The sequence below is a fragment of the Brachycentrus maculatus genome, unplaced genomic scaffold, assembly GCF_059751285.1.
Source record: "Brachycentrus maculatus isolate JH-2025_06_01 unplaced genomic scaffold, ASM5975128v1 h1tg000129l, whole genome shotgun sequence".
Lineage (NCBI taxonomy): Eukaryota > Metazoa > Arthropoda > Insecta > Trichoptera > Brachycentridae > Brachycentrus > Brachycentrus maculatus.
In genome coordinates this window covers 1163743-1190766 of record NW_028280882.1, presented here as the reverse complement: position 1 = coordinate 1190766, position 27024 = coordinate 1163743, and the positions used below count along the sequence as shown (strand labels likewise).

At 34.9% G+C, this 27024-nt stretch overlaps 2 protein-coding genes across 4 annotated transcripts in view; one reads left to right on the top strand and one right to left on the bottom strand.

Moving 5' to 3' along the window:
* Sans (SAM_USH1G_HARP domain-containing protein Sans) overlaps positions 1-12243 on the top strand; it is a 28225-nt gene extending 15982 nt beyond the window's left edge. For both annotated transcript variants that reach the window (XM_088260210.1, XM_088260211.1), the window contains exons 5-9: positions 1829-1986; positions 3482-3678; positions 4597-4713; positions 6481-6632; positions 8745-12243. In XM_088260210.1, coding sequence (XP_088116336.1) covers positions 1829-1986; positions 3482-3678; positions 4597-4713; positions 6481-6632; positions 8745-9010 — 890 coding nt within the window. In that variant the 3' untranslated portion in view covers positions 9011-12243. The remainder of the gene's footprint in view (positions 1-1828; positions 1987-3481; positions 3679-4596; positions 4714-6480; positions 6633-8744) is intronic.
* Positions 12244-18679: 6436 nt separating this feature from the next.
* Positions 18680-27024, bottom strand: part of LOC148309351 (uncharacterized) — a 94182-nt gene continuing 85837 nt past the window's right edge. The window contains exons 5-7 of one of the 2 annotated variants that reach the window (XM_088260214.1): positions 26854-26951; positions 25484-25649; positions 18680-21273 (exon numbers count right to left, since the gene is read on the bottom strand). In XM_088260214.1, coding sequence (XP_088116340.1) covers positions 21170-21273; positions 25484-25649; positions 26854-26951 — 368 coding nt within the window. In that variant the 3' untranslated portion in view covers positions 18680-21169. Of the gene's footprint in view, positions 21274-23831; positions 23998-25483; positions 25650-26853; positions 26952-27024 lie in introns of both variants that reach the window. The other variant, XM_088260213.1, reaches the window with a different exon arrangement.

The window sequence follows — 27024 nt, the reverse complement described above, 5'->3', positions numbered from 1 at the left end:
GGTGCGGATAAGGGTTTTATTATTTTATTATTATAATTAAAGATAACCCTTTGGTATGATGCTGCATTGTAGGGTTTTCTGTAGTGTTCAAACTATTTGTTAGTTTTCTTTTGGCAAAGCACCCAAATTGAGTGATACATGCATATTTGTTAGACTTCTTCTCCTAATACCATTTCTTCTATCTTGCGTAATGACTTTATGTATCAAGCGAACTGTTTTTTTTTTTAGTTTTGCTTATGTTTCTAATAAACAATAAAGCTATGAATGGTAAGTTTTGAGGCTATAATAACTAACAACATTTTGAGTGTGTCCTAATAAATTATCTGGTTAAATTGTAAGCTTAAATAATAAAATGAAAAGGATTTTTTCTGACGTTTCTCATGTATGTGATTATAATCCAGAATTCGGACCTCACATACAACTATAAGAGTTTCTGCTCAATAAAAAAGATTCTTTATTTCACCAATAGATGTATCTCATGATAAAATCTATTGATTTTTGTACAATGTTTCAAAATTGGATCGTATATTTAGAACTTTCTAAAAATTTAAGTGGTGTGGTTATCAATCATGGGTAGAATTGGTGAATGTTACACGTGTGTAAAGTGGCCGCTTAAACCAGCCTTTAACAGTCGTTAGCCCTGTAAACGCCCAGACTTCCATATTTTTCTTCTTCTTTGTTGAGATGTTATAAAGTAATTTGCGATTTTCCATTTTTTTAATTAAAATATAACTTTGTTTTAAAATCACTATAAATATTTTATTATACCTTAAAAATTATATGTCTACCGGTTTTGTAGCTAGTATTCATTAGTCTTGAAAAAGAAGCGGTTAGCTTCGAAACCGGTAGACATTATAATTAAGTTATAATAAATTATTTATAGTGTTTTAAAACAAAGTTATATTTCAATTAGCGAATATGTAGTTAGTTTTGAGGCCATACCATTTGTTATAATATTAACCGGATCCACGCGGCTCGCATAACCGTATGTGTTTGGCTCGCATAACCGTATGTGTTTTCATAAAACATGGCCCATACGCCGCTGACATAACCGTATGTGTTTTTACTTTGCTCCAAGTTTCGAATCTCAGTTCAACTTGGAGGGATTTTTTCATGGTGTGGAACTTTGGATAAGTATTATAGAGTACCAAAGGCACAATGAATCCCATAGAACGTTTTTGTTTAGGAAAATAAATCGTTTCTTAACTAAATACATGATAAAAGTAATCATTTTAAAAACGCGAAATACCGCCGCGTACGGGCGTCTCTCAGGAACATAGTTGACGCGGTTAAAAGGTTAAATAATATTATTTATTGATTCGGCATTAACTTTGTGGAATGACATGATTATTTTATTAAAAAGAAGAAGTCTAAAAATTAGAATAAGAGAACATCGCCGTGGACTAACAAGTAATTATTTTCATGGAATTTGCAAATCATATCATGGAAACTAACCACTCATTTGACTCTCATACACTTAAATTATTACACTCTGTTACAAATAAAGGTCAAGTCATGTATAATTTACAAATTTTAGAAAAACATAAAAATTTTAATTCAGATAAAACATTAATTGATAATATACTCTTTCAAAATATGTCACCATTATTATCAATGTTTCTTTTTACAAAAAATCTTGTTCCTTAACCCCCCTCCCTTCCCTATATTTATTAACCTAAATATACTTTTTGTTCGTTAGTTTTAATTTGTACCAGAAGATGAAAACATCTGTCGTTTTCGAAACTAGTCGTATATATAAATAAAACTCATTAAAGTGGTATATTAAAGTGTTTAATTTTAATAAAATATTAAATAATTATTCTCCCAGGCAACTTGACGACTGTCCCTGATAATGCCCCTCCGACGTTCAGCACCCTGGTGGGGACGGTGTCGGGCGGGCCGCGAGGGAAGAGCGCCGTCCAGAAGAGGGCCTTCGCCAGCAAACTCAAGAACGGAACAGTCAGCAGAACTAATGACGATTTCAAGGTGAAAACTTTACACACAAATAAATATTTCTCTAAAATTCTCCGAGTCTCTGGGCACTGCGATGCAAAAAGTGCAATAATACATCACATAATAACCCTGAAATGTTCTGTTAGCGTGTAAATCTAAATATCTAAGAATTATTAACCTTCTCATATAAGGTCTTAAAAATAGCTGTGTGTAAGGTAATAAAAGTGCCGCTAGATTGTTAAAAAAGTACACATCTTACAAATTTGTTTACAGTAAATTAGTTAAAGACTTGCTTCATCGAAATGCTACCATAGCGGCTGTAGAAGGAAAACTCTTTACATTTGCAAACGATAATGCCTAGAATGTTTTAAAGATTTCTATTCACGCGTATAAAATCGGTTCTGATATTATTATCCTTTGTTCTGTAAATTGTCACATTATTCATGTTCATTCAACTTTTTTGTCATATTGGACAGTGAAATACATTTTATTTTACTTATAGTAATTTATTAACATTATCAAAAAAATGTTTCAATCTTATACTATGCTCCCTCAAATATAAATAGGCCTCATATGAGGCCCTTCTAAATTCCTAAAAAAATTAATACCTTACCTTTTTTTAAATAATTTGCGTCTTTTTACCTACATAAATTCCACACCAGAGATTTTGTTGAGAAAAAAAAGCTATTGGTCTGATGTGCGTAGGTTTTGATGATAGACAAAAGCTATAGGCCTGGTAGGTTTTGATGATGGACAAAAGCTATAGGCCTGGTATATGTAGGTTTTGATGAGAGACAAAAGCTATAGGCCTGATATACGTAGGTTTTGATGAGAGACAAAAGCTATAGGCCTGATGTATGTAGGTTTTGATGAGAGACAAAAGCTATAGTTCCGATGTACATAGATTTTGATGAGAGACAAAAGCTATAGGCCTGATGTATGTAGATTTTGATGAGAGACAAAAGCTATAGACCTGATGTACATACATTTTTTTTCTTTATTTTAAATTCTTTTGTATTTCACAATATGATATAAATACAATTAAGTACAATTTTTTTAATATTTACAAAAAAAGATCCCACAAAGGCATGGCCTGTGTGGGTATACATTATATTTTAGGTTATAGTAAAGGGCACTGGCAAGAATACAATAGAAATTATCAGAATTAAAATTAGATTAAAAGTGTTAATATAAACTAAAAATATTTGATTTTAACAGAAAACAAAAAATCAAAAAGATCAATATGAAAATAGTTAGCAAAAATGTACTATGTACATATATGAGTTATACGTTTAAAAGAAAAATGAACTTGGATCTGTTTTTTTAATACATAATTTAAATAAAACTTTGAATTGAAACAAACTTAGGTAATTAATGTCTCACATAGTCTTTGTGGAATGAATTATACAGTTTTGGAGCTATGAAAAATGAGCTATGAAAAATATGTCTTTGCGCGAGTCTAGATTTGCAACTTTTTTTTGAAACAGTATCAGCCTTGATGTACAGCTTTTCAATAATTCCTCCCCAGGTTGGAGAAGTGGAGATGGACGGGCGCCGCTCCATCCGCTCCCTGACGGGGCTGCGCCGGGACTCGGAGGTGATGTACGTGGGCAGCTTCTCGGCCACGGGCCCGCACCAGAGAGGCAAGATCGCCGACGTGTTCTCTGTGGAGGACGAGGAGGCGCAGGACGGCATGGAGGCGCCCAGGAAATCAGTGCTCATGAGGTTGGCCTAATACTAAACATCACAATGATACTTGCTATGACCCATTTTTGTTAAAAAAAAATTGTATTATTTGTATATATTTATTTAAATCACAATTTTTACATATTAAGAACATTTTTTGCAGAGACCCACCAAGCCAACTCGTGTGTCTTGTCGGTGGAGTTCTTTTTCAATAAGTTTTTTTATTGTTTTTAATGATTTTAACCTAATATACACACAAAAAAAGAGAAAAAAAATTAGGAATATAAACATTTTACAATTTTCATAAAATTAACTCTTGATCATTTACCCATTCCTTTATTTTGCCTTTGTTCCATATTTTATTTTGACCTCTAACATCCGTCGGCAACAAATGAAAAATGTTCGGAACGATATATTGCAGTGTTGGACTCCCATATTAATTGTTAATTCTTGGGACTATTAAACCTTCGTTGTGTGTAAATCGTGTATCATGGTTGTGTACTAAAGGATTTCAATATTTTTGTCTAGTTTGTTGTTCAACAATGATACTCATCCACAATATTCCACGTACCGGCAGTAATTTTAAATGTTTATAAATCAAGATTGGATTGTCCCTTTGATTATATTTATGACTAGGCACTATTTTTTTTATTGTTGTCTTTGAATGATATTTTTTAAATAAAATACTTCTTCTTCAAACCCTTATCCGCACCTGATGTTGCATAGAGCACTGCATCATATAAACGCATTTTTATCTTGATCGTTAACACATGAAGGAAAGGTGATCAGCCCTCCGCTTCAGGTACCAGTCCAGGGTATCTGAAGATATTGTATAAATATGAAAATGAAAAAAATCACATATATTGGATTTATGATCACCGGGAGGGAAAGGTTAAAAATAACGATAATAATAAAATTAGAAATTACATGTATTTTTAATTATCTTGTTATATTCAGATCAGCAAGTCAGCCGGACTTCCTGGCAGCTGATGACAGCGGACTGGGACAAGAAGTGATGCTTCAGGAACCAGCCAGTATATTTGACAGACCCGGCTTTGGAAGTGTAGCATTTAGGTAACATTATTTCTGTTTTTTAGGGCTAATTTCATATTTTATAATTAAAACTTTTGATAAGTAACATTTTTAATAAATTTTTGGAATACTGCTTAATTTTACCAGATTATAAATGTTTATAATGTTATAGATGATAATATGAAATTTTTTATGTGTTCCATATAATGAATGACTGCAGTGAATGCTTAGATATCTCAATAGAGATTAAGGATCTCTTTATACGAAGAGAATACGAAGGTCTGGACATTCACACCACAAACAACCTGAGATCGTCTAGCCTAAGTCGTCACATCATTAACCCTGTTCACCTTTCTGCCCATTATTGAACATCCTTCCTTCTAACCCTTATCCGCACACCAATGGTGCTTAGGGCACTGCATCGTATAGAAGCAGTGTATCTTGATCGTTAAATACACAAAGGAAAGGTGATCAGCCTTCCGCTTCAGGTACCAGTCCAGGGTCATATTAAATAAATATTAGACTGAAAAATCACCAATATTTATTTTGACCCTCTTGGGAATCGAACCCGGGACCTCCAGCATGGTAGCTGGTAACCACTACACTATGGAGGCAGACAACATCAATTGAACATCCATATTGCCTAAATTCTCCGAAGTTGCATGTATGTATAGTATTTTGACACCCACTTTGGATCCCATTGGAACTCACAGATGAAACTGCCATCTGTTGAAAAGTTCATGATTTAAACATCTTTCCTCTTCTGACCATAGGGGAAAATTCTTTCAAATTCATTTTAACAGATCTCATACGGAGCTGATCGAACGTAAGTTAATGAGTAATGCGGACGTAATCCATTCGGGTAACATATTAATCGGAACAGCATATAAATTATTATTAACATTTTAAATTTTTCTGGTTAAAAAGGAAGAAATATAATAACCCCCCTGCAATATTATGATGTTTTTATGAATTGGTTTCTCACATGCACTTAATAATTTTTAAATTTAAATTAAAAAATGTTATATTACACTAATAATAAAAAATAAATATCAATATTTTACTACAGAGTGTTAAAAGTGGGACGGTCCCCAGTTATGCTCTTATAATAATGATGTTATGATAACAGATGTCACTATAAACCTTAAATATCGCAATATAACAGGCAATTTTAATTTCCTTTGTTTAAAAAAAAAATAATAATTGTAAAACGAACTCCCTCTCTACACACAAGTATCTACTTTATTAGAGAGGTAGAAATGTTATATTTGAAATGTATTGTATATTTACCAACTATTTTTATTATTTAACTACGTTTTTTGTAAAAAAAAAACAATTAAAAAAAAGACAGTCTCCCACTACAGCGGTAAAATTTTTGTAAAAAAACCGCCATTGGCAAACAGGACTGCAAAATTCGCTTCCCGGATTAGATATGTTTACCTTTGAGGAGATCCCTGAAATATTTCTCAAATTTACATAACATATTTTTGATTTAAACAGTAGTTTTGTTACAATAATTAAAGAAAACACTTCATTTTTTACCACTTGAGTTTTATTATAGACTACATGTTTCAGAAGTTAAACTTCCATCATTCAGGTCTGTATAATAACTGTTATTATACAGACCTGAATGATGGAAGTTTAACTTCTGAAACATGTAGTCTATAATAAAACTCAAGTGGTAAAAAACGAAGTGTTTTCTTTAATTATTGTAACATGTCTTACCACAAAGTTAATGCCGAAACAATAAATAAAATAGTAGTTTTGTTGTTGTTTATTTGAATCAATACAGAGATTGGTTTATTTTAGGCGCTCAATAACGGCCACTCTGAGCTCCATGAACCCGGGGCACGGTGGGCCCCCCGGGCTGCACGGGGAGGAGCTCTCCATCGGGTCCGCGGGCTCCCTGGCCGCCCGACAGCGCTCCGTCAAACCCCGCTGGAACGATGACACCCTCACCGGTAATGTTGTTTCCTTATCAACTTTTGCTTCTAACATGCAAACTAGCCAGGCAATAATTGCTTATTTGTTGTAACTGCAGGCAGTTGGTATAATTCCATATTGAATTGTTGGGTGATATATCCAAAATTAAACACGGTTTGCAGTGTTTGATAATGTCCTAAGAAGACGAAACGCGTCAAGTATTAAAATATACATAAATAAATGTTGAATTCAACCGAATAAACCGTGTTTGATTATGGATATAATACCCAACAATAATTGTTTATACCAGATAACACGGAGCACAGAGCCCCATGGTGCATAGGGCACTGCATCATATAAACGCAGTGTTATCTTGATCGTTGACATATGAAGGAAAGGTGATTAGCCCTCCACTTCAGGTACCAGTCCAGGCTAATATTGAATACATATTGGAGTGAATTTATCACTTATATTTTTCTGACCCCCCCCTGGGAATCGAACCCGGGACCTTCAGTATGGTAACCGAGCGTGCTGACCACTACGTAGGTGGACATACTACCCGCATCAAAATCTCAATATAAATTTTTGGTGCTTACCTGAAATTGCCTTTCTGATATCTGTATTATTTATTTGTTTATTATTACTTTTTACAATACATATTTTTTATTTTTATGAATGTCTCACTCGGCAGTCACGTGACGAGACATTCATTTACATTTTAAAACAGTATTATTTTGAGGTTACAAATATTACAACGTAAGATATAAAATAATTTTATTTTAATGAAATAAGCACAGTTTAGTACAGTAAGAAATTGACAAGTATGCAACAATAATAATATGGTTAGCTGACTTCATTTAGGTGGGGTGACCAACTTTATTATGATTTTTTTTATTTAACCATTATATCGTAGTCGTACAGGAGAAAGTGACCAACTACCAAAACGTAAAATGTTCCGGAGGGCCATTTAAGTCACTTTTGCTTGGCCAGAAAATAAACATCCATGCAGTTAGTAATTTTTATCAAGTCAATATATTATACTTACTTAGTTTAAAATCCATTGGGATGTTTTCAGGGTAATATTAAGCTAGTAAGATATCAAATAGTCAATGATCACGGTTTTGTAAAAAAATGCACTTGGTTACTTTCTCCTGTATGACCACGATATGATCCACTGTCTTTGTCTTTTCTTGAAGTTTTAAACAGCTGATTTAAATGAGTAATACAGCAGAAGTTCTTCGTAGTTGTTTCGTTGTGTGTGTCCATGTTTCAGGATGTCAATATTGAAATCTCCTAGTGTTATTACATTTTCCTTATTTTTTTTTTTACTTGTGTTAATGTTTCACGTAAGAAACAGCGATAAGCCGCTTGTGCACTACATGGAATTTTACTGTCCGGCAGTCCGGTTCTGAAAAATGAAAGCGACTTTAACAGTTTAGCATGATCGAATTTACGCGCAACGTGTTCACGCACCGAGCAAGAGCACCGATCCGAAGAAAGATGGACAAAAGCACAAGCCAATCCAAGCCAATCATCGTTTTAAAACGCTAACTAACGTGCCGGACGGTAAAATTCTGTGTAATTCCGTGTAGTGCACAAACGCCCATAGGCATTTATTTGCTGGAGATTGGTAAATGGCTAGAATACAATATTCCTGATCTATTGTAATTTTTATTGCATTTGACTCACATACTATATCTCTTCGATGTTGCTTTGAAGACTTACCTTAACATATCGCTCACTCCTTTCAAGAACGTCATATATCAAAAAACTTGATTTTTCAGGAGAACGTTTTTAAAGTTTAAAAATATAATACAATGTATTAAAAATAAATATCAAGCCACTTATTGAACTTTTTATCGTTCAACAGTTCTAGGTTAGGTAAAACCTGAAGGTTTTTTCTCCATTTGAAAAATATTTAGTACATTTAAAAAAATTATTAAAAAATACCTTTTAAAACAATTGTTGCGGGTAAATATTAAGTAAAAAATATGCCTCTTTCGCTGGAATATAGTACATTTTCTGGGCATTCCGAAAACATGCACAACTGAAAATTGACAATTTTTGATTTATGACGTTCTTGAAAGGAGTGACCGATATATTACAATGCCTTGATTCATATTCAACATATTGATTCTTTTTTTTTCCAGAAAGTTCATCCGGCTCGTCCGATGAGGGCGAGGAGGAGTCGGGCGCGGCGGCGCTTCAGAGGTTCCTCACGGCCTGGGGCCTCGGGCAGTACGCCTCCAAGCTGCTGGAGGAGCAGATCGACCTGGACTCGCTGATGCTGCTCACGGAGACCGACCTCAAGTCGCTGGGCCTGCCGCTCGGCCCCTACAGGAAGCTGGTCAACGCCGTGCAGGAGAGGAAGAACGCCCTGGCCAACCCGGGACCTCTGGTCGACACAGTACTCTAACTTAAGTCTTATTGTTGCTCAATTATGTTAACACACTTAGGATGGGAAAGGTGTTTCTACCCGTTCGGTCGATTGATGCTTAACACCTTAACGACCACATTTAAGTGTATGAGATATACACCCATAATCGCACGCATCAGCAATTTTGTCCAAAAATTCATCATAATCAACATAGAGGCAAAACCATCTACATTTTTCACAATTTTCAGGAATTTTTTTAACTTCTGGAGTTCCACAAAAGCTCCATTTGTATGATTGATAGATTGTTTCTATGAGTGTCAGTGTCTGACCAGTCCATATCATCAACATCCCCATCAGAATCATCTTCAGAATCACTCAAAACCATTTGCATAACCCGAGGACCTCTTATAGCTTCTCTAATTATTTCAGCACCACTATCGGAATCACTATCGACTTCACTGTCACTTCTCTCAATATCACTAGGATCTTCTGAAAATATATCCAAACAAATCGGTCGGACCATAAAAAATATCACAGACACTCTAGATAAGATTTGAAAAGGGCAGAATCCAGGTAAATCCAGTCGTATAATTTTAGAAATGAGATACAAATGTTCATTAAATCAACTCCTAGCCATGTCACAAACCTTTTTAAGTAGATTGAATTTATTTTCAAATGAACAAATGACTTGATTTACTCAATAGATGTCATTGTGTTCGACTACTTATAAATCCGCGCAAACGCGGGACCGATCCTGCCTAGTACTGCATAGTTAGTTAAAATTTCCGCGCAAACGCGAGACTGGTCATTGGGTATTTTTACCTTCTGCGCCGGCCTCATTTCAAAGTCAGAAAAGAAGAAATTATCCAATGTTTTTATATAAATATTATATACCAACCTTTTTGTTGAAGTCTAAACTATATGTACACAATTATCAAATCCTGTCACCCTTTTTTATTTAAAAAATAACACTACATATTCAGTTTCTTCTTCAATCAATCCATTATTGACTTAAAAATGTTATTATTTAACATTAAATTAATTATTATAGAGGCTAGAAAATTGTATGGTTTATGTGATGGCAAAAGATCACTTTGTATCAAATGTACAATTCTCTTTTTTATTTATTTAAATACTTATTTGTCAATGTATGGGTATAATACATTCAAATTTGTTATTATTATTATAGTACTAATAAGCTCTTGACATACCATTGTATATTATTTATTATCATAATCTTGGAGGAATTAAATAAATGGATATGTCTTGGAAATAAGTATTTTGTCAATGAATGTATGTGAATTTCTATTTATAGCTTACAAAATTACTTAATTAAAATGTTATGTAATTTCAAATATAAAAATATATAACTTATTTGAGTGTTTCACCGTAAATAACGAGCTAATTGTAATATACAAAAATAACTTTGTTTAAAATCACCGCATATCTTAATGCATATCATAATGTCAACCGGTTTTGAAGCAAATGGCGTTAACTTTGTTCCTAAGAGACGCCCGTGCGCGGCTGTATTTTGCCGTTTTTTAAATGATTATTTTTATCATGTATTTAGTTGAGAAACTATTTATTTTCCCAAACAAAAACGTTCAATGGGATTCATTGTGCCTTTTTGGTACTCTATAATACACTTGTGTCACATTATTCTTGAAATATATCGTAATATAAACAAATTAGATCGTAACATAAATAAATCAAAGCACGCATTGTGTGTCACTCTTACCCACTGACGATGCATAGCGTCGAGAGTGAGACAGATATAGGGCATGATTATGCCGCGGACTAATTACCGACCACAAGAAATATCAGGGATCTGTTCTTTTATTTATCCTTGATATTTCAACAGATGTCATAAGGCCAAGGATTGACGTATTATTTTATCCATAGTTCCACACCATGAAAAAATCTTGAAAATCGAACTGAGGTTCGAAACTTGGAGCAATGTAAAAACACAAACGCTTATGTCAGCCGCGTATGGGGCATGTTTTGTTAAAACACATACGGTTATGCGAGCCGCGTGGATCCGGTTAATTTTGAGGAAGAATTAAATATTAATTAGTATTAATTGAATATTAAATATATATATGAATAAGTTTGCTCCAAAACTGGTAGACATTTTGATTGAAGTTATAAAGATAAAAAGTGATTTTTAACCATGCTATTTTGTATGTTATAAGAATCCCATTATTTATTGTGAATACTCCACTGAGTAACATGAATATATTATATTCCGAATAACATTTTTTAAAAATTGAAACCAAAAAAATACATATGTGTACAATTTCAATTTTTGTGTCTTCAGTTTTAAACATTCAATATACAAGTGGATGCTGGGGACTGTGTGCTTGGTTACCACATGATACATCCCTTCAAAACTGTTCTTTGAGAGATTTTGGCTAAACATAAACATATTAACGTCTTTTTGTGTAATTCTTCCAAGGTAAAACAGTATGTCCTCTGCATATGAATTTTTAACTTCATATTTTTTTCTAAATACTTACCAATATCATTTCCTGAGGTTAGTGTTTGTCTCGATCACTTGGTGGCATGCAGGATCCATGCCTTCAGTAACATAATATAATATCATCAAACCTTTTTAGACATTGTAAATGACAATTAGCGAAAGATGATTTTTTCATAAATCTGATCAATACATATATGCATGATTTAAAATGACCTACACTTTGGAGCAAGTTACAATTTTATTCCAATTTACATGTGAATTAATTTTATAGATTTTTTTCTTTTAACCCTTATCCGCACCCAATGGCGCATAGGGCGCTGCATCGTAGCGATGCAATGTTATCTTGATAGTAATTGCATGTAAGCAAGGTCAGCACTGCGCTTGTATCAGATGATATTAAATAAATTGGTGTGAAAATCACCCGTATTTAATCTGACTCCCCTGGGAATCAAACCCGGGACCTCCAGCATAGTAACTAAACGCGCTGACCACTACCCTACGGAGGTGGGCTATTAAAAAAATTAAATTATCTTTTACTAATTGGCTTTTACAACATTTTCCCGGGAAAGAGTTGATATATGATAATGTCCTTTGATTTTTTACAATGCGTTGTTCATCATCAAGGCTGGTGAACATCACTTGGTAATGGATGTTGATGATGCCAAGATGATTCTAAGCACTTGCACAAGTACTAAGAATTATCTGCAACTCATATGATGAACCAGCTATTGAAATGAACTCTTATATGTAAAAGATTTATGATACATTCACACAGCGATATACATATCTATTATGTGTTCTGAATTGATTTCTGGAGTCCATCATGAGAGAAGCGTTCATTTTCTTTCCCGTTATCGCGGTTTCTACTGTCTATTCCTGGGTCAGTGTCCTACTCTATGGTCGCTTTGTCCGTTTCCGCTGATTTGGTATCCGGTCATCCATGGATTTGGGTTGTTCATAAAGCGTCATTTTCCCATCGTGTAACGACGTTCGTCGATTTTGTCCGATCAATTCGAAAAAATCGTATTCATTCCTGGGCAGTATATCGTAGATAGTGTTATAAACTTTGAAAACATATTTAGTTCTTTTAATTTACGTCATTAAAACGTCAAGTTCTTGTGTATAACGGATAATTATCGTGTTTATTTTGATTGCGAGACGCCGCCGCCATTTTGAGTGCGCGGTAATTGTTTACAAACACCGTGAGAAGTGTGTGAATCTTATTATTATTAAGTGTCTCGTCTTCTATAAAAACAAAACTAAAAAAGTGCTCGTATTATAAACTTTCGCTTCAATCCAAACGGCATTGTCGCGCATTTACCGAAAAAACTTTTCATTTCGAATATTTTATAAACAAAACGACGCCATCTTGAAACACGTGTTTGTTGTTTACAAACATCGTGCGAGTCAAGATTTTCAAGGGCGACGGATAGTTAATTAAATTTTTATAGAACTTTATGCTTTGTGCCTAATTTCATATAAATTTTCACATCTGTCCGAAAACACCGATCTTTATAGAAAATGAGTGATACAGAAAATGTTTCGCCATTATCGCCGGTAGCTGGGCCTTCTCAGCGCAGTGAATCTCGGAAAAGATCCCGCGATCCATCCGTTTTATCGTCAGATTCAGAGTCTCCTGAACCGCGTCAGCAAAAGCGCCTTAAAGTGTTAATGGACCCACGGATAGACTATCTAGTTCAGCAGATAGGACTTTTGACTGACGCCGTGTTCCAAAGTCAAACCGGGGCTAAGGTCGCGGCGCCAGGCGACACTTCTCCCGTAGACTCGGGATCGCAAGAAGACGACGACGGTTTTCTACAGCAGCCCCCTGGACTAGAGGAACACGAGGATCCTCAGGATATCCAAGAAGAGCTGCAGCTGGATTTCCAGGAACCCAGCACAGTAGTCAAGGAACCTATCCATCCAACAGCAAATCCCATCAGGATTCGAGCCTTAGAAAAGCTGCAACACTTTGGTAGTGAAAACTGGGCAGGCGTGCGATATGCTGATGTCCAGAAGAAATTTCTGGCAGAGCCATCGTTTGTTGAATTGAAAGTCAACGACGAGCTCAGACGCTGCGATGTCAGCCCCCCTGCCCAAGCTTCGCTGGAAAGGTCTTTCGCCGCTCTATCTCATGCCCTCCTCATACAAAAAGAGGAGTTTCAATCAGGGCTCCAAGAACTGGTCAATTGGGCCGCTGATAAGAACACAATTCTTAATAAAAGAAACGTATTCGATAAAGTAAAAGTTTTGTTTGCTCCTGACTCCGCATACCAGAAGGTTTCCGAAGATATTCTTCAGATGGTATGTGGCAGGCGCACAGAGGCGGTACAATTCCGCAGAAAATCCATCCTCGGGGAAGTCAGAGACGAGCATGTCAGAGAGGGACTTTGCAAAATCCCTCCTTGCTCAGAATATCTCTTTGAAAAGGGGAATCTGACGGCCTTCCTCTCTAGGGTAGGTACCTCTGACAAGCTTACGATAAAACCTGCAACAACCCATCCTTTATCAAGACCCCAGGTTCCTACCAGAAAAAAGCCAGATAACCAGTTTTTTTCGTGAACAGCGAAGGCCCCTCGCTAACAAAAATAACGGTCCTCCCAGAGGAGAAGCTGGCCCCAGCAAATTTTCCACCAAGAAAAAGGGGGGAGGCAAGTCTACTTCTGGTAGTTCAAAAGGAAAGTTTAGAGGAAGGCACACTCGAAATTGACGCCAGAAGGAATCCATTTCGCGGGGGATGCTTAAAGTTATTCCAGGCAGCATGGGCGACACTGGGAGCACCAACATTTATGCTAAAAATGATAAGGGGGACACGAATACCATTTGTGTCAAAACCTCCTTTGATAATGCCACACAAGAATACTTTAAATCACTTCAGCACACCCCCTTCTGCCGAGATGGACTCCCAAATAAAGGAACTCACCGAGAGCGGTGTTCTGGAAGCCGCGGATCTCACTCCCAGCTTCTTATCAAAAATGTTCCTAACACCAAAATCGGACGGCTCCTCACGGGTAATCTTCAACTTGAAGTCCCTAAACCTGTTTTTAAACCCTGCTCCATTCAAACTCATAAGCCACTGCAAGGTTCCAGAATTTTTGCAACCAAACGATTGGTTGACAAAGATAGACCTCTCACAAGCATACTACCATCTCCCGATCGCATCAAAGCATCGGAGATTCTTGCGCTTGGTCTACCGAGGAAACTTGCTTCAGATGACAAGTCTGCCCTTTGGCCTTTCATCTGCTCCCAGAATGTTCGCGACCCTTACAAATTGGGTAGCCGAGTTACTGCGTCAGAAAGGTATGCGGACAATCGTGTATCTCGACGACTTCCTCCTTGCGAGCCAATCCAAGGAAGATCTAGGCCGACAAACGCGGCTAGCAGTAAACACTCTACAATATCTGGGATGGAATGTAAATTTCCAAAAGTCAGTGCTCTCCCCAACACAAAAGTGCGAATACCTGGGGGTCGTATGGGACATGCGCAACAATCGCAAGTCCCTGTCAGAACGGAAGTGTGCGGCATTCCACCAATCACTTCGAGCGATACTGTCTTCTCGCCGATGGTCACGAAAGCAAGCGGAAAGTCTCCTGGGAAGGTTAAACTTTGCCAACTTCGTGGTGAGAAGAGGACGGCTGCACTGCCGACAATTGCAGATAGCGAGCAAACCGCTGAAGCAACTTCCACCCAGAAGGTTAGTTCCAATGACCGAGGAGTGCTTGCAGGAGGTGGAATGGTGGTTAGAGAACTTGAACTCGTCAAGCACCATTCACAAGGAAATGTTCAGTCATTTCCTGACAACAGATGCCTCAGACCTGGCTTGGGGAGCAACTTTAGACGATTTAACCTTATCAGGTCAGTGGACCGTCCAACAGAAAAAGTGGCATTCAAACCGAAAAGAGTTGTTCGCAGTGCTTGCAACCCTTCAACACTCAGCTCACAACCTCTCCGGTTCAGAAGTCTTAGTGCAATCGGACAACAAATCAGTGGTTGCGTATATCTCCAAGGAAGGGGGCACCAGATCCTTAACACTTTTAAATCTGACCCAAGACCTCCTGATCCTTGCAGACAAGTGGGATATCTCGTTGACAGCTCAGTTTCTTCCCGGAAAATACAACGGAGACGCGGATCACCTATCTCGGGGAAAAACACCTCCGGAGTGGCACCTTTTACCGGCAGCAACCCAACCGATTTTCAATCTCTTCGGGCAACCCGATATAGACCTATTTGCTTCCGTAACGGCACACGTGACTTCGACATACGTGTCAAGAGATTGCACGGACTCGTGCGCAATCTTTCAAAACGCTTTCAGTCAATGTTGGGACTTCAATCTGGCCTGGATATTTCCTCCGCCAAATTTAATACCAAGAATCCTAGCACACCTGAACAAGGCGACCGGAACTTACCTTCTCGCAGTCCCGAGGTGGCCGAGGGCGTTTTGGCGACCAGACCTAATACGCCGATCATTAGCACCACCACTCAAAATAGCAAACCTGGAATCGGTACTAATCGACACATCCACCGGCAAACCTCCGCCCAAAATCCAAGAACTGGAAATAGAAGTTTGGAAAATTGGGGGTGGGACGGCGTTTTGAGTAGATGGAATCCTGAGGAAAAGAATTTGCTTCTATCAGGGTGGCGAGCTTCGACGCTAAATACCTACAAGCCAGCTTGGGATAGATGGTGCCGCTGGGCATCAAATAACAATTTCCATCCTAACAAACCGTCTGCAAACCAGGTGGCCAGATACCTGGCGCAGTTGTTTATCGAAGAGAAATTGTCATACAATACTATACTAGTACATAAGTCAGCGATAGCAACATTCTGTAACCCAACAGCTGAGGAAAGTCTCAGCTCTAATTTTTTGGTAAAACATACCCTTAAAGCAATAGCCATGGCAAAGCCTACTCTTCCAAAATCTCCAATCTGGAATCCACAGATTGTTAAAGATTGGCTCTGTAAAAATAGCCCTAAACTAAACTCCTTATACGAGATATCGTGTAGAGTGGCAACACTATTGCTGCTCTCGTCAGGACGAAGAGTACACGACCTGACGTTACTAAACATCTCGGATGGAAACCTGCAGGATGAAGGCACTTCTATTATATTACATCCGTCTTTTGGATCAAAGACTGACACCCGGTTACACCAGCAATCCAGCTGGAAACTTTTAGAATCACCGGAGCTTAATATAAACCCAGTCTTTTGGACAAGAAAACTAGTAGAATTGTCCAAGGATCGAAGGTCGGAAGTGGATAACCTTAATAACCTATTTATAAGTACGAGGGGCCCCGTAAAAGCGGCTACAAGAACCATAATAGGAGGATGGGTAAAGAGCACGCTGAAAATGGCAGGAGTGGAAGCTACCCCCGGCAGTACACGCTCAGCGGTCGCATCCCTCAATTGGTTAGAAAACTACCCAATTGATAATATCTTAGAGAGAGGAAATTGGAAAAGTGAAAATACCTTCAGGAAATATTACCAAAGAGAGTTGCTTAATCACACCGTCTCAAAAGACTCCTCTCTAGCAAGCCTGTTTCAACCAGTTAACATCAAATAAAGGCGTCACCCGGTCACCAGGAGATAACAGACAGATCTCTCATGATGGACTCCAGAAATCAATTCAGAACACATAATATCGGAGTTTTACCTACCATTAAAACTCTTATTATGTTTCTATTGATTTCTGGAGTCCAGGTAAGACCTACCTGGTGCATCATGAGCTTTATGAACAACCCAAATCCATGGATGACCGGATACCAAATCAGCGGAAACGGACAAAGCGACCATAGAGTAGGACACTGACCCAGGAATAGACAGTAGAAACCGCGATAACGGGAAAGAAAATGAACGCTTCTCTCATGATGGACTCCAGAAATCAATAGAAACATAATAAGAGTTTTAATGGTAGGTAAAACTCCGATATTATGTGTTTGTTTTTGCAGAACATATTCCGTTATAACCAAATAAATGTCACTCTTAATAACTTAGTTATTTATTAAAAATAACTACGGCAGAAACATTTGTTAGCAATGTGTCGTTGAACCTACACTACTGTACTTTATATCTTACAAAGGTGCTATCTCTTGCCATAAATAAAAGTCCTAAAATATTTTTTAATATTTTGTAAATCATTTGCATAATGCACATGGGGAACAAAATATACCAAAACTAGATAAATTTTGTCACAAATAAAATAATCTAATTTTAAGTATATGAAAATAATGAAACTATTTATTGATGCTAATATCGAAATCCAGATACAAAATATATTAAGTACAAGAATGTCATTTCGACCCGCACTAATTTAATAAATATTTATGTGGATGAATAAATATTTGAATATAATAAAAATAATGTTTTTATTCATTTGCCTCATTATTGTCTTCCTATAATTTGTTTTTCACCCTTATCTTCTTCTTTTAACCCTAATCTGCACCCAAAGGTGCATAGGGCATTGCATAGTATTGATGCAGTATTATCTTGATTGTCATTTACATTAAGGCAAGGTGATCACTTCTGCACTTCAGGGACCAGTCCAGGGTAATAGTAAATAAATATTTGAGTGTAAAGTCACTCATATTTATTTTCACCCCTTCCCCTGGGAATCGAACCCAGGACCTCCAGCACGGTAGCTAAACACGCTGACCATTATACCACGGAGGCGGAATATCCTCCTCATCTATTCCTTTAAAACTGCCATTTTCAATATATTTACTTGAATGTTTTTCTTTTATCTGTAAGTATTTTTGTCCGCCTCCGTAGTGTAATGGTCAGCACGCTCAGCTACCGTTCTGGAGGTCCCGCGTTCGATTCCCAGGGGGAGGATCAAATAAATATAAGTGATTTTTTCACTCTAATATTTATTCAATATTACCCTGGACTGGTACCTGAAGCGGAGGGCTGATCACCTTTCCTTCATATGTTAACGATCAAGATAACACTGCGTTCATATGAGTCCAGTGCCCTATGTACCGTTGGGGTGCGGATAAGGGTTTGATGAAGAAAGAAGTTTTTTTTTTAAATCTTTATTTTAAATAATAAAATAAATATATTTAAATTTAGGCTAATACCATGTTTTTTAAGAGGTGGCCCTGGAGAGAAGAATCGCAATATTCACATTTTCAGTCTAAGAGACTTGTATTTTTTAAATGAATATTAAAAATAACACTTTTTTATTAAATATCTTTATTTAGTCTTAGCACTTAATTGATTTATATAAAATTAAATTTATTTCTTATTTTAACATAAAATTAATTGAACTAATGAATATGCTCAAGATCTTATAGCGGGGATATAATACAGATTTAAAAAAAAAGAAAGTTCAAACTCTACTGAAATATCATTAATATATTTTATCTAATAATTAATCAACTAACTGATATAACCATAAAAACCTGAGCATAATAAATCTCTACAATTGTTAATATTACATGTATTTGACTTGTTGGATATATTTTGAGTTGCTTAAAAAAAAAACAGTAAAAAAAACATTTTTTTCCAGAAAAAATTGAGCACCAAAGAATAATATTTTGAAAAAAGCTGTCAAACGTATTAAGGTGTCAGTCGCATGAATAAATTGTAGTCATGGGTGTTTTCAAAGAACCGAAATATGTTTTGTATATATATTTAATATTTTACTGAGACTCCCAAGAATCTAATTTAATTATGATGCATAATTTTTTTTGACATTTGTATACTCGTAAAAAAAATATGTATTTTTACAGGGAATCAAACTTTAGATCATGAAGAATCCAAAGTTGTAGTAATTATTATAATTAAAAAACTTCATACTATATATATATTTCTAAAATCTGAAACAAAAATATAAACAGTAAAGTGAGACCTGTGCCACTGTTCTGTACATGATGTGTTTTACCTTTAAACGGAGGAAATATTGAAAATAAAATATGTATACTTTTTCTTCTTAGAGAAAGTAAACCCTTGCGACATATTTAATAATTATTGCAGTTGTAAATGCTTGTTTATAATGAAACGTTTCAATTCATATGTATTGTAGAAGTTATTAAATGTTTAAATGAATATGGTAACACTGTCCTGAATAAGATAAAATTACAAAATCCTCACTAAATGAAGAAATTATAATGGAAAACGACTACATATTCCGAGATTTTTATTCAACTGTATCAAAATATAAAACTAAATCCTAAACTAAACGTAACTAACTAAAATCTATATAAATTATTTTATAAACAAGTCACACACGCATCCTCATTCAACCGACATTCACAAGTTGTAGAAATCCCAACAATTATATAAACCTTATTTATTGCCAATAAAAAAATTATTTCGACACACCTAAATTAACCTTCCTTAAAAATCCACACCCTTTTCTGTCGTCAATTTGTTAAATTATTATCTATAAATACATGTTTTAGAGAGGCACTTCATCGTTAACCAGTTTTCCTGATATGCATATAAATGTGTTCCATCTCATTTGTTCTAATTGTGGATAGCTCGAGACAAAACCTACAAATATTCCTCAATGCGTTTCTTATCACAGATTTGACATTTCTGAAGTAAAAATACCAAACTATACATATAAGAAAGGCCGACGAATCGTTTTCTCCGTAGATACCGAATATTGAACACTTTTTAAGAACAAAAATAAAATATTCGCAAAAGAAATAAAGAATTTTATAAGAATATCAATACCGTTATTAATCTCATCCGTAAATAGCTGATCGCAGTCTTTGTCAGAGAAAAATATTAAAAATAAAACAATATACCATTATTTTAGATATTTTTGTCTAATAAAATTTTGATTTAAATCTATATTCTATGGCGCAACTTTACTAAATATCCAAATTCTAAACAAAAAACATTTTCTCCAAACATCAAAAGTAAACCCATCACATCACTGCCATCTCCAATTCCACGAAACTACAAAGAGAATAAGAAAAATCAATTTTGAAATATTACGTAAAACGGATCCATTCTACTCTTTGCACGTCGCTAATAAGTTGCGAGTCCGCACTGCAAGCATTCACACAGTCATAATACTTCCAATATGATCAGTACAGGAAGGCTAGATACAAATTATTGTACGCCACGAGCGGAGGAAGGTCTACGAGATATCCTCCCGGAGGCGCATGGACGGCTGCCAACTCCGCGGGATGGTATATCCTCATTGCGTCTTCAGGCCTCCTCACGACACGACCGTCACTCGGTCTTCTGTCGTAGATTCTCTCGGGAGGCCTCAAGGTGCAATTCGGATTCTCCGACGAATGCCTGCGATTATAGCGACTTCTTTCATAATGACTACTTATCGGGACTTCGTAGCACCCGTCTCCGGTTGGTAAATTAAGAGTCCCGGAAGAATATGTCCGACTTGTGGATAAATTCTTAGTCTGTTTCTTGTACAACTTTTCAGAAATAGACGGCACACTGCGAGATTTGGTCAAGTATTGCGGGCGCTCACCAGTAGTTGGTATTTCTTCGATCATGGAGAGGTTGCTCATCGCGTTGGCAGAGTACTTGGAGGACCTGTATAGAGAGTGGGCGGTGGAAGTTGACGGGGCGTCCCGCGCCGGTTTGCGGAAAGTAATTCTTTGCGAGTCATCGGTGGAGTAGTCTGATTTGTTGCGCTTTCCGTTGCACCGGTGGTAGCTGGCGAGGGAGTTGGAGAGCGACGAGCAGGAGGACTCGGAGCGTGCGGTTCGTGATGGCTGGTGAGGTGGTGGGAGTTGCGCCGATCCTCAGTAGTTGTATGGCCCGTACTGGGAACTGTGGTAGTAGGGCCCGGGAGGGTAGTGCTGCGGCGGGTAACCGGCGTACGCATACTGCTGCTTTTGCGGGTAGACTAATCAAGCAAAAAAATATATTACTCAAAGGCATGTATAAAATTCATCAATTCACAGTGAACTCTCAATATAAAACACAATGCAATGGAACGAATCTGATTATCACAATTTTCATTCATAATTATCGTATATAAATATTATCTTGTCCATATAGGTAATGAAATCGTCCGTAAATTATAAGTTTCTTGAAATGGATAATACACCACATACAAACTTTTTTTTTTGTATTTTGTGATATTTCACAATTTGTGACATATCTCTTAGAAAATAAAAATAAAACAAAACTGAAACAAGGCGTCAAATTTTGCCTCATTGTTTTAAAATTTAAACAACAATTTTGCTTGCAAAATTCCAAATATTTATCCTGTAAAATAGTCTATTTTATAGTAAGGTCATTATTCTTAGGATATGTGGTGTGTACTTTTTTATTTGATTAAGTCCAGAAAATCATTAACTGGCCCATAATCTTCTAATAAATATAATATATATAAATGTGTAATAAAATTATGCCAATACAATCTAACTACAACTTGAAAATTTTGCTTCCTTGTGATCATTTAACAAGTGCACAATATGTCTACTACATCCATACATCAGGCAATACCCATGCGAATGCAATAATTGTCTGAAATAAAAGTGGTGCTGTAATTTTTACATAGGAATGCAAAAACTACTGAAAAAAATGTGCATACCTTTAAATTCTAGTATGTGATATGATAGGATCTTTATATTTTTTTATTATTTCAAAATACAGTATATATAAAAAAAATATGATGATTGCGTTGTATTTTTTTACGATACTAAATGAAGTGAGCATATGGGCATATATTAACTAAATCTAAAAAAAACATCACATGCGCAAAATGGATCTATGGCACATAGATATATTATGTATGTATTCTTCTTTTGGGAAGGAATAATGACATGTTACCGATCCGTAATTCAACTGTAATGTCATTTGACTTTTTATCAATACATTGCTGTGTCGTTATTTTATATTTCCTTAATTTTAAAATGAAAAATACACATTTTTATATTTATATTATTTGTAAAAATATCATTAGTATTATAAAAAATGTTTTCAACATTCCATATCATCAAAACATCAACCCATATTTGTAAAAAGACCCTATAATACTATACACAGTTAGTGATTTACTACACATGAAATAAATATTTATTATTACTTTTCATATTATTTTTTTTTAATCATTAAAAAATATGTACATTGATTTCAACCTAGATTAACTGTTAAAAAAAGATAAAATAATAGTAATCCATCCACTACATATATACCTAATATGTAATTATTATTTTTACACTTCAGTTTCGGGAATAATAATAAAATAATATTTACAGGCTAATTCGTAAATCTCCTAAATTGACCAACAAAATGACAAATATATTTTCAATTAAAATTATTAATATAGTAAATCTTGTAAACTGAGTCTACTTTTAATTTCAAAATATTGTATTTTCAAGTTTTCAACCCGATTTACTAATATTTTAATAATTACGTTCATTCAATATCCATTATTTTCTTTAAAACCTTATTTGTAAGTGAACACTTCAAATATGATTATCCCTTATTTTCGACAAATATAACATGTAATGTGTCAAAATAATATGAATAAAATAATGAATATTAATTGATTGCTAGATTTATATTATCCACTGACACTTCGTGATGGAATTGCATTTTTAATTTATTATTAGATTGGCCAGTCTGATGATGTCGGTAACGACGAAACCCGGTCGCTGGTCAAATAAAAAAGTGGAAAAGCTAAAAATATTGGTTTTAATCTAATAATAAATTAATTGATTGCAGTTTAAATAGGTATAACGAAGCCCCAATTGAAGGCATTGGAAATAATTTTCAAATAATCAGATATCTGCTTGTTTATTGTTATTTTTTATTGATATAAAAATTACTTTAAAAAAATATTTATTTGAAATTATTTTAAGCAACAGACCAAAGCGTATTTCCTTCAAATGACATTAATAACTCATTTTGACCAAAATGAAAATATATATGCAGCAACAAATAATTAACCTTTCTGGGAGTATGGACGTAAATGTACGCCGGTGCAAATTTTGCTTAAAGGAGTATCGACGTTAATGAACATCGAAGTCCCGTCTGTCAGGTAGTATGATGTAACTTGTGTAGCAATAATATCTGTAGATATTATTTGTGTGTAATTTTGTCATAATTGAAAAAAATTTCGAAGATATGTTTTTAAAAAAAAAAATATTTCAACGTAATTTCCATCTTCATAATACATCGATTAAATGAAAAAAAAAATTATGTAAAAAGAACCCACTCCCCAGTGAAAATCGGACATCAATTTTCGTACTCCCGGAAAAGTTAAAAGTAGTCTATGGTAGGAAAAACGTACATTCTTATGAAAAGTAGCATAAAAATTATTTATTTGGAAATTACTTTAGTTATTTCTTATACCTTCAACTTAGTAATTGAGACAGCGCTTTTTTAAAAATATACTGTAGAGATAGATTGGTCAGTTTAGGAGGGCAGCATTACTCATATGGGCAGACATACCGGGCATGAGGTATTGCATGGTCAGGGCTTCCTCCTTCTCGCGCTCTCCCCTCAGGCAGATGGCGGCGGAGGAGAACAAGATGGCGGACACGAGGCTCAGGCCGACACCGCACCACGCCACTACGTACGACCAGTCGTACCAAATGCGGCAGTTATTGCGAAGCACCTGTTACGTCCATTTCACCATGCGCATGTTTCCAATTTGTCCGCAGAGCGTTTGCCCATTTTGGGTGTTAGTTTATTGTATTTCGGATGATTGTTATCGTTTTTTGGTGAAGTTGATTATTTTCCGTCATGATTATATTACAAGCAAAATGTACAATGCGCATTTTATTCCATCGTTCATAAACGTGAAGGGTAATGCAGAACAGATAGAATACATGAAAAGAAAGAGAAAAAGCAATTGTTAGTATATTTATTATTATCTTTATCGACTGGTTAATTAGAAAAATACTTCATATTCCTCGGATAATGAAATATTGCATTATAATGTGAGAAGAAATACATTCCTATATCTTTCTATTGTGTGGACAGATCTGAAGAAGAGTCAAATATAATTATTTAGATATAAAATAATATAAATTGCATAAGTGAATATTGCTCGAAAGGATAAAAATGTATGACTTCACACCCAGCAGTTGGCCTTTTTATTTATTTGTTTATTTCAAATTCAGTTTCAAAAATTAAACACATTTCAGTAAAAAATTATTTTTTTATCCCTCATCCAGACTTAATCATCTATTTATTTTAATAATGTGTTAATATAACAAATTAAAAGCAAATAATTAAAAAAGCCAAATACATGTTAAATTTATTATTTATATTAGAAAAATGCTCAAAAGGATTGATGCACGTCATTTTTATAGCGTTTTTACTGTCATTCTTTCGTGATGGAATTCCATTGTAACAATATTAACTTGTACGTACTATTGCAGAAATTAATATTAAAATACTCAGTACCCATCCAGAATATTGATTGGACCAATAATGACTGGTTTCACACATTTACAGAAATCTCCAGTCTGGAGATTACTTGGGAGGAATTATATTCCTATGGATCCAACACATTGATTGCTGAGAACACAACGAGATATTGCCTTTAACGAGATATTGGTAATACATTTTATAAACAAAATTGAAGATGATAAAATTCATAAGTACGTATGCTAGATATATAAGTAGATTAACCTTAAGTAGTTTCTCTTTTATTTCTTTACATATTTCAATAAGGATAGTGTATGATATTTTGAGTGCTTATATTTATTATTTGCTTAAATATAAAAAGTAATAATACTTAATTGGTGAAAGAACTCCTTATCGATTAATGAAATATGGAATTAGTATTTTAATTCCAATTTGTATAATACAAGATAAAATTAAAATTATTAATATCCATCTTATTTTAACATAAGTGGATTTTAACAGGGTCATGTTGTCGAGCTAAATGATGCAGTAAAAACGTTTGAGCATTTTCCTATAAAACAGCATAGTAAAATACACTGAAACACGTGAAATACGTCATTAAACGGCGTCATAATATATTACAGCAATGTCTCCACCAACCCACGACGATATTCCAAAGCAGGCCACTATGCATTAAACAAAACCGCCAAAGTCCTTTTTAGAAGAGGTGGATCTAGGTATTGTCGGACCTGGCATGATGTACTGGACGTTGCTGGCCTGCTCCTTGCGCTTCTCCTTGCTCAAGCAAGTCGAGGCGCAGAAAAACATCACAGAACTGATGAAGAACACCGCGACACTCATCCATGCCAGGATATACGACCAGTCGTACCAGATCGATGAATTATCTTGCAGAACCTATATTATTAACATTTTCATCGCCATTTTAACCTTAATTTGTTGATGTGGGTTTGGTTAGTGGATTTCTTAATACTAATTTTGAGTAGCCTAGTGTATTTCGGTATTATTAGTGGGTATTCATTACCTAATTTTAATACTCTAAATGTCAAAATGAACAACATTACATAAACATCGTAAATATATTTCTGAAACAATTTTATAATGTGCTCATTTAGATTTGAAAATGGTAAAAAATCATTTAATTCATATGCTTTAATTAATATCGAGCAAATAGGTAATGTATATATATATTTTTATTACAATGTAAGTAATCGTTAATAAAATACCGTGAAATACACACGTCAAATTAAAAATAATTTTAAAAATTGCTAAAATGACCTTATAATGTATGGTTTTTTTTTTTAAAATAGACAAAATAAAAGTCTAGATACTAGTTATTAACTGTAATGAAAAATAAATATCATCTGGAAAGGGGAAAGGCGTAAGCGGCACATACATATTTTTTTTTCTTCAAATTTATATATTTTTTTGTTCATTTCTTACATTTATAAATAATGGATAAAAACTGGAATAAAAATTCTATTTTTCTTCACTTCCTTTCTAAAATCTCTTGTGACCATAATTATGTCTTTGACACTAAAAACTTTATAAAACTGGTTTATTTGAAGTTCTCAAAAGGCCGCTTACAACCTTTTCGCTTTCCACCACCAATATCAACACATATAGAAATAGTAATAAGTGTATTAAAATATAGTAGCAATCAAAACAATTCCCAATGATTAAATAAGTTTTACAAAATTATCTCTTGTAATAAACATCAACTGTCAAATTTACAGTAAAATTATACCTACTTTTGAGATCGGTAAAATTAATTTGAAAATATTTTTTTTAATTGTTTTAAAACAGTACTTTTTAACCACAAATATGTTAACATTAATGACACCATCTGATGTTGTCATTTAAAATGTAAATAATTATTTCATTCTCATTATGTTGAATAATAAGACCGAGAAGAGTGAGAATCAAATACACAGAGTTTCTAGCTATAAAAACTGTGTCATTTGTTGTATTTATTACAAAAACAATAAAGAATAGTAGATATAAGATTCATTTAGATTAAGGTATTTGGAACAGTTGGTTTTGTAAAACTCAAATGCAATGAATGGTGGGAGGAGGGGTTAATCACAAGCAGTGTACTTACGCTATTCCACTGTTGGTAGTACTCTTCACCAACAATCTTGTCCTTTTCGTAATATTCAACTCCGTGCCAAAGAGCCATGGCGCCAGCAGCCAATAAACCTTCAAATAATACAAATTACGCATGTATGTCAAATAATACAAATTACTCATGTATTTAAAATAATACAAATTA